We start from the raw sequence: 9,373 nt of genomic DNA on the forward strand, positions 1-9,373 counted from the left end.
AGTCGGGGATATCGATTATGAGGCTTCTCCAAATTACGAGATAAACCTCCAAGCAAAAGATCCATGGGGTGTCACAGGAGCCAGCAAGTTAGTGACAACAGTGTTCTAAACATGAGGAGGAACAATCAGTGCAATTAAATTCTCAAACACTAGATTATTAAATCTAAAATATTTTTGGTCTGGGTAAAATGCTGCTTCAAAAACTCAAAAGATCAAATTATGGTAGTCCATTGTATCGGTATTGCACTTGCAGTGTGTAAAACCAATAAATATGCATGAATTCTATTTTATTTTATTTTATTGCTGTTGTTCTTCAGGATACATACTAACTACTGTCTTTTTTCTTCTTTCTTTTCTTGGTGCATTTCCTGGATGAATCTTCCACTTCAATCTAATAGGTAAGATTATTTTGATTTCCCCTTTTCCCTGAAATCTCACCCCAAACACTAAAATCCTTATCATTGCAATATACAGCCACAATTAATATGAAATTCACAGTTCCCTTTACACAGTACATGATAGTATTTCACCACAACCCATGATCTACATTGACACTAGATATGAAATGTTATGAGTGTTTATACAACAAATATCCCCAGAAATGTTTCATTGAAAGTCATATTGGTGCAGGACTGAGACTGCAGGTAGCAGTCTTGAAACACAGCAGCAACATTACTCTAGTTTGTGTGCGTTGTGTAGTTCTACCCTAGGCTTTATGCTACATGAATATTAATGTGAATATTTCTGGCTTCTGCTGTGGAGTCTTTGCCTAAATAATGCTCAATCATGGTGCACAAAATATTTTTGCTCTTCAGCAGGATGCTAATATGTGTGAAGAGGGAAACATGCAAGAAAGTATCAAAACCTATCAAATTTATCCATTCCTTTCAGCTCTACAAAAAAGAAAACAAACCAAAAACAAACAAACAAACATACTGCTCTGAAATGTGTCATTATTTTTTCATGCCTCTGGATGAGTGTAGCAGTACTTTCAATGTTGATTCCACTGCTCAAATCTAGGTCATTGGACTCATCAGTTAGATTAGATCAGATTATCTATCCGTCTATCTATCCACTCCTTCTCTACTGTATCTTTGTATACATTTGTTCATTTATCTATGTAACCATCTGTCAGCCTGCCTCTCTCTGCAGATATGCAGCTCAGTATGGTTTTACACAGAATCTGTGTGTTTGTCCACACTTCAGTCTCAACATAATGTTTGTCAAATGAATTCGCTCAATCTCTTATATTTTTTAGTCTGCTGAATATATTGTATCAGAAAACGTTGTTGTTGCTGTCAGCCCACTCCATTCACGGCAAATTTTGGACCTACTTAGGTGGTCATAAGATGACTTGTAAACAGAGATAATAATAAAACAGACAGTATATTAATCACCCGTTATGGAAAAAATATGCTTCATTTATTTAACTTATTCGTTTATCTTTTTATTTATGCTTATCGAGATCTTATCGAGATTTTGCTTTCTTTTGCATGGGTGTTGCTAAAAAACAATGTATGTAGTAGTCAGGAAAGGCTAAACAGTGGAGCATCAGTGCTCAGACACCTGCCGTTTTAGTTCATCACTGCTGGTGGTGCTGTTGCCTAAGCAGACTTGTGCAATGCGTATTAAAGACACAAAGTCACCACCCGTCTTTAAAGGAGATAGGCGATGGCTATTAAGCTGTCGTGGCTTTGGGTAAATTTAAAAGAAGACTGTACACACTGCAAAGCCTCTATGATAAATAGCTGGAGCTTTCTGTACCGATGACTGTGTTGTTTTGGACCTGATATTACTGCGAAGAAATGGATAATATGAAGCACAACGGTACCCTGCGTCAGTGGAACGTCTCCATTTTGCTTTTCTTTGTGGTTGCTGCTGTCACTGGACAAATCCGCTATTCTATACCAGAAGAGATGAGGAAAGGACTCTTTGTCGGGGACATTGCAAAAGACCTGGGCTTGGATGTCAGACGGTTGGTATCTGGTCGAGCTCGACTGGTAATAGAAGATGATAATCAATATGTCGTGCTGAACCAGAACAAAGGCCATATCGTTGTCAATGAAAGAATTGACAGAGAACGATTATGCGCTAAGAAATCTCCGTGCAGCTTTAGTCTGGAAATTGTTCTTGAAGAGCCACTCGAATTGTTTTCCATTACTATCGAAATACAAGATATAAATGATCATGCTCCCGTTTTCCCCAAAAAAGAAATTAATTTAGAAATTAGCGAATCGACGCCGACTGGGACTGTGTTTTTGCTTGATAGTGCAGCTGATCCTGACGTAGGGACAAACTCACTGCAGAGTTATTCTTTAAAAGCAAACGAACATTTTGTTCTCAAACAACATACTCGAGCAGATGGGAGTAAATATGCCGAAATGGTGCTTCAGAGTGGTTTGGACCGCGAGAAGCAAAGCAAACATGCGCTCATATTAACGGCTGTCGATGGTGGCGAGCCGCAGATGTCCGGAACGGTAAAAATACACATATCTGTGCTGGATGCAAATGACAACTCGCCCGTTTTTACACAGTCCATATACAAAGCCTCTGTATTGGAAAATGCTTTACGAGGCACAATTATTGCCACAGTCAGTGCAGTAGACGCTGACCAAGGTTACAATGGTAACGTTACATATTCATTCACACACCTAGAAGATGGTTCCGCTTGTCCTTTTGAAATAAATTCCAACATAGGTGAGATTAAACTAGTCGGGGATATCGATTATGAGGCTTCTCCAAATTACGAGATAAACCTCCAAGCAAAAGATCCATGGGGTGTCACAGGAGCCAGCAAGTTAGTGATCGAAATAGTAGATGAAAATGATAACAGTCCAGTAATCACAATGGCTTCCTATTCGGGGAAGATTTCAGAAGATTCTCCTCCTGGCACAGTTGTGGCGTTAATTAGTGTCCAAGATAAAGATTCTGGAAAAAACGGACAGGTGCATTTAACTATAGATGAACATCTGCCTTTCAAAATTAAATCTTCCCTCAGAAACTATTATACATTAATCACTGCGCAAACTCTCGACCGAGAGAAGCTTCCCACATACAACATTACTCTCACTGCCACTGATGAGGGCTTCCCAGTATTATCGAACAAAAAATCCGTCTATTTAGAAGTTAGCGATATTAATGACAACGCTCCAGTTTTTAGTCAAAGTCTTTACAGCGCTCAGGTAACGGAAAACAATTCTCCAGGTGTCCCTCTGTTGCAGATTAGTGCTACTGATTTGGACCAGGGCCAGAATGCACGTATATCATATTTTCTTTTTGAAGACGAGCTGAATGGAAATCCGGTATCCGCATATTTCTCCATTAATACAGAAAGTGGAGTCATTCAGTCTCTGCGTTCACTGGACTATGAACAAGTCAAAGAGTATCAAATACGAGTTAAAGCACAAGATGGTGGGTCACCCCCACAAAGTAGTAACACATCAGTTATTGTACATGTACAGGACCAGAACGACAACCCCCCTCAGGTTCTGTACCCAGTCCAGACTGGTGGCTCTCTGGTGGCTGAAATGGTGCCTCGTTCAGCAGATGTGGGCTATCTGGTGACTAAAGTGGTGGCTGTTGATGTGGACTCTGGACAGAATGCCTGGCTCTCCTATAAACTGCAGAAAGCCACAGACAGGGCGCTGTTTGAAGTGGGCTTACAGAATGGAGAAATCAGAACTATCCGCCAAGTCACTGATAAAGATGCTGTCAAACAAAGACTGACTGTTATAGTGGAGGACAACGGGCAGCCCTCTCGTTCAGCTACAGTCATTGTTAACGTGGCGGTGGCGGACAGCTTCCCTGAAGTGCTGTCGGAGTTCACTGAGTTGACCCACGACAAGGAGTACAATGACAACCTGACTTTTTACTTAGTCTTGGCTCTGGCTGTAGTTTCCTTCCTCTTCATCACGTGTTTAGTGGTTATTATATCAGTCAAAATCTACAGGTGGAGACAGTCTCGCATCCTGTATCACTCCAACCTGCCTGTCATTCCATATTATCCACCACGTTACTCAGACACTTTGGGGACAGGGACTCTTCCACATGTGTACAATTACGAGGTGTGCAGGACGACTGACTCCAGAAAGAGTGACTGTAAGTTCGGCAGAGCTGGTAGTCAGAACGTGCTGATAATGGACCCCAGTTCTACAGGAACGATGCAGCGGATACAGAGTGAAAAGAGCATCCTGGATGAACCAGACTCTCCGATAGAGGTTTGTTTATGTTTTACATTTGGGCGCTTGTGTGTCAGTAATCTAGCATTGCTAATAAATAGTTTTAAACTACACTTTTGCTGTAACAGTCATGAAGAGAATTTCTTCTATCATTCTGTCTGTAAACAGTATCTGTCTGTAAAACAAAGTGTAACAATAGCTCCTCATTTGAAGATGGTTATACAATTTCACCGACTCTACTCAAGACAAAGTAAATCACACTGACAAAAAACTTTATCTTTTGCGTTTATACATAATCAGCGAATACCCCCCCCCCCAATAAGTGCAATAACTCAGACCTTGGTTAGTATGGATGACGCTGGAAACTTTGTAGGATACAGTGCAAGCATCACGTCTCCGGTTGATTATATTGGCTTGTGTGAACACTAATATATATATATTTATTTTTCATCAAATGACAATGTTTGTTTTCATGCAGGGTTAATATAATTACGTCTAAATACTGTAGTAGTTGCATTCTGAAATGGAAACGGCTCCACTGTCCTGTCACTGTCCTTGGTGCTGAAGTGCTTTGCTCTGAGATGCAGTCGTCATTATTATCGTTGAGATTTCTAAGACTTTGAAGAGGCCATTCATTTAGGATCCACTTGTATGTTTTATTTATAATGCAGTTAATTATATAAATAATAACAAATAAATAAATAAATAAATAATAAAAAACGACAACCCATAACTTCAGATTCATTTAATAGCAAGCAAGTTTTGCGTTATTATCATTCGTTCTTCTTTAAAATTTACAGGTCACTAGCAATGTGTATTTTTTATGTCATAAGGGGACATGTGACAGTAACTTTGAAATCCGCTGTTATCAAAAAATGTTTTAAAAAGAAAAAGAAAGAGGAAAAAGAGAAGAAAGTGCCAGTGGTCTTTTTGCTTTGTGTCACACACTTTTTGCTTTTTTCCAGTTGAATTAATCTTTTTCTAACAGTGAAAGTCAGTATTTTCTGCATTCTTTAATTCACTTAACAGACGTACGTGCCTTCAAAGTGAAATCATTACGTTATTTCTACAGAGATAGTGTGCAGAGTGATGAACGTGGTCATTGGCTTTTCTAGTTTCATATTATACCCTCTAAGTGACGCTGTTGCCTGGTAAATCTATTCTGCCATGCATTTCGAGACAGGGCTGTTTCCACCCCCATCACTGCGTTTTGTAACGGCAGATGATCTGCTTTTCATAGGAGCTGGATCAAATAGAATACACACCTGCTTTTTTATTTAACGTCATATATCGACCTAGGGTGTGTGAGTCTTCCTCTCTAAGTTAAAGCCCTCGATCCATTGCTCGGTTTTGGTTTTTAAGACCTGTTTTCAAAAATGGCATTTGGAGTAGAACATCGAGACCGAGTTGTAAGATGGCGAATGCAACTTACAGCCAGCCTGTTTGTTTTTCACGTCCTTTTTCTTTATCGAGCGGAGGCACAGATCCGATATTCGATCCCAGAGGAGCTGAAAACAGGGTCCCTTGTTGGAAATGTGGCACAAGATCTTGGCTTGGATCTAAAAAGGCTTCGTTCTGGACGGGCCCGTATCGTTACGGGAGAAAGCATTCAGTACACAGAGCTGAAAACAGACAAAGGGACTTTAGTTGTGAATGAGAGAATAGACCGAGAGCAGCTTTGTGGGGATTTGACTCCATGTAGCTTTACCTTTGAGATTTTATTGGAAAAACCGATGGAGCTGCACCCTGTGACGATAGAGGTATTGGATGTAAATGATAACGCTCCCACTTTTCAGAACAGTCACTTGGAATTTGAAATAAGCGAATCTGCTGCGCTCGGTTCCCGTTTTGTGCTGGAGAGTGCGGAGGACGCTGATGTTGGGCAAAACAGTCTGCAGAACTACATTTTAACTCCGACAGACAATTTTGTGTTGAAACAATATGTTAATCCGGATGGAAGTAAATATGCTGAAATGATGCTTCAGAAGCCTTTAGACAGAGAGGTACAGCCACGCCTATCTTTAAAACTGTTGGCCGTTGATGGTGGAAATCCACAGAAATCTGGGACAGTAAATATAGAGGTAAACGTACTAGATGCGAATGACAATGCTCCGGTGTTTAATCAATCCTTATATAAGGCCGCGGTGATTGAAAATGCCCCAAAAGGCACGCATGTTGTTACAGTGAATGCGAGCGACATTGATACCGGTTCAAATGGAAAAGTGGCATATTACTTTTCAAAATCAAAGGCAGGGATAGCTGATTTATTCGATATAGATGAAGCTACTGGTCGAATATATGTGGCAAAGGAAATCGACTTTGAAATGGACAAAAAGATTGAGTTCAGAGTTGAAGCGAAAGATCAAGGGGGACTGACAGATTCTAGTAAAGTTGAAATTGAGGTCTTGGATATAAACGATAATGCACCGGTCATTAACGTGATGTCATTCACTAGTCCTGTGTCAGAAGACTCAGCTCCGGGTACCACTCTTGGCATTATTAATGTGAAAGATCTTGATTCGGGTGAAAACGGACAGGTAAGGTGCACGATCGAAGGCAGTGTTCCTTTTAAAATTAAATCCAATGTGAGAAGTTATTATACACTGATAACTGATGCTGCCTTAGATCGTGAAAGTTTGTCAGAATTTAACATCACCGTTATTGCCTCAGACGCGGGCTCCCCTCCGCTGTCAACCAGAAAAACTTTTAATCTAAAGGTGTCAGATGTTAATGACAATTCCCCAAAATTTCCTCGAAATTTTTATAGGGCTTGGATTGTGGAAAATAACTCTCCTGGTCTTTCTATCATGACTGTTAATGCTAAAGACCCCGATGAAAACCAAAACGCCCGCGTTTCCTACATTTTGGAAGATTGTGAGATTAATGGGTCTCCAGTATCTGAATACGTTTCTGTTAATGCAGAAAGTGGAGTGGTGCATGCAGTGCGTTCGTTTGACTATGAGCAAATCAAACAACTGTTATTCATTGTAAAAGCGCAGGATGGAGGCTCTCCTCCACTCAGCAGCAACGTGACTGTGAAAATAATGATCCAAGACCAGAACGACAACCCCCCTCAGGTTCTGTACCCAGTCCAGACTGGTGGCTCTCTGGTGGCTGAAATGGTGCCTCGTTCAGCAGATGTGGGCTATCTGGTGACTAAAGTGGTGGCTGTTGATGTGGACTCTGGACAGAATGCCTGGCTCTCCTATAAACTGCAGAAAGCCACAGACAGGGCGCTGTTTGAAGTGGGCTTACAGAATGGAGAAATCAGAACTATCCGCCAAGTCACTGATAAAGATGCTGTCAAACAAAGACTGACTGTTATAGTGGAGGACAACGGGCAGCCCTCTCGTTCAGCTACAGTCATTGTTAACGTGGCGGTGGCGGACAGCTTCCCTGAAGTGCTGTCGGAGTTCACTGAGTTGACCGACAAGGAGTACAATGACAACCTGACTTTTTACTTAGTCTTGGCTCTGGCTGTAGTTTCCTTCCTCTTCATCACGTGTTTAGTGGTTATTATATCAGTCAAAATCTACAGGTGGAGACAGTCTCGCATCCTGTATCACTCCAACCTGCCTGTCATTCCATATTATCCACCACGTTACTCAGACACTTTGGGCACAGGGACTCTGCCACATGTGTACAATTACGAGGTGTGCAGGACGACTGACTCCAGAAAGAGTGACTGTAAGTTCGGCAGAGCTGGTAGTCAGAACGTGCTGATAATGGACCCCAGTTCTACAGGAACGATGCAGCGGATACAGAGTGAAAAGAGCATCCTGGATGAACCAGACTCTCCTCTGGAGGTTTGTCATTTCATATAGACACATCTGTTCCTTATCCTTTATGTAATTGCTTCAATGAAATAGCTTCTCAATGTTGCAAAATTTCCAGCAACAAGAACAGAGTCTTAGTTTACATTAGCAGTCAGGTAATTCTAGGTTACCACAATTGACACATTCTCCACACATCCTCCAGAATAATCAGGGGTAGAGGCCAATATTTTTCTTTTAGTATAAATAAATGGGTTTTAATGTTCTAAACATGTCTTTGCAGTGTCTTCTGACATTTTGTTTAATGATATTATTTGGTTTCCACAACATTCTAAAGAACGAGACTACCCTGAAAGTTTAGTAAAAAACATTTTAATGTTAAGCAGAGCAATCATTCACACATATCTTAATAGCATTCTTATGTTATGTCTTTCCCATGAAAACATTTCATGACAAGACAGTTGAGTGCCAAAATACTTTCTAGTGATTCTAAATTACTCATTATAAGATCCTGAGGACACATGAATTATTTTAGCAACTGATATATAGATTTATACATATATTCCTTAAAAAGTAATACTTCCGTTTTCTTTCTCTTTTTTCCTTTTTTTTATTTTTATTTTTTTTATTTTTTGTTGCAACGGTTTCTTCTGTTTACCGGGTTTAGAAATTACTTGAATGATAATCTCTCATTATTCTAGTGGGTCCATTTTAACTATATCTCCTCACAAAATTCGTTGCGACATACATGCTGAAGTGAAAATATTTTATTGAACATGGTGTTTTGATATCATTTCATATTGATTTCCACGCAAGATAAAATGTGTTGATGTTGGGTTTGCGGTGTTGCTTCTGAAATTCAGGAATCATATGACTTCCACGTTTTATACTCTAAGGGACGCTGTTGGCCAGTTAAATATTTTCGGTCTTTCGTTGTCATCCAGTCCATCCCCTCAGTGATCATACATTAAGGGCAGCTCATTGTCTTTTGTCAAGATTTCGTTTGAACGAGGACTCACAACTTTATAAAGGTTGTTGACAATTGTAAATGTAGCTTCAGGGATGATAGACTAGGACATTATTTAAACTACCTGAACGGAAAAATCGTTCGTTCTCTACATATATATATTCTGTCTGAGTGATGGCGACTTTAACATGCCTGAGTTGCGTATCCGAATGGCGATCACTTTGTGGAGTACGACGTCACATAGGATTTCTTCTGTTGCTGCTTCTTGCTGTTAACATGGTAGGTGGTCAGATTCGGTATTCTATACCTGAGGAGATGAAGAAAGGCTCTGTTATTGGTAATGTGGCGCAGGATCTTGGCTTGGATCTGAAAAGGCTCCGCTCAGGGCGGGCCCGTATCGTGACCGGAGAAAACGTTCACTACACCGAGCTGCAGACAGACAAAGGGATTCTGGT

General features: G+C 40.4%; 2 protein-coding genes across 2 annotated transcripts in view; both read left to right on the top strand.

Annotated features, from left to right (window-relative positions):
• Nucleotides 1-161: 161 nt before the first annotated feature.
• LOC106632419 (protocadherin gamma-A7) overlaps nt 162-9,373 on the top strand; it is a 27,687-nt gene continuing 18,475 nt past the window's right edge. The window contains exon 1 of the mRNA XM_042217173.1: nt 162-4,155. Coding sequence (XP_042073107.1) covers nt 1,806-4,155 — 2,350 coding nt within the window. The 5' untranslated portion in view covers nt 162-1,805. The remainder of the gene's footprint in view (nt 4,156-9,373) is intronic.
• LOC102297915 (protocadherin gamma-A3) lies at nt 4,501-9,367 on the top strand. The gene has a single exon (XM_014331326.2). The coding sequence runs from the start codon at nt 5,555-5,557 to the stop codon at nt 8,000-8,002; it is 2,448 nt and encodes an 815-aa protein (XP_014186812.2). The 5' UTR covers nt 4,501-5,554; the 3' UTR covers nt 8,003-9,367.

Source organism: Haplochromis burtoni, unplaced genomic scaffold (assembly GCF_018398535.1).
Source record: "Haplochromis burtoni strain Fernald_Lab_line unplaced genomic scaffold, NCSU_Asbu1 Contig_1654, whole genome shotgun sequence".
NCBI classification, from domain to species: domain Eukaryota; kingdom Metazoa; phylum Chordata; class Actinopteri; order Cichliformes; family Cichlidae; genus Haplochromis; species Haplochromis burtoni.

Excerpts from the sequence above, each read along its gene's own strand:
- LOC102297915 (XM_014331326.2), top strand. The coding sequence starts at position 5,555 with ATGGCATTTGGAGTAGAACATCGAGACCGAGTTGTAAGATGGCGAATG.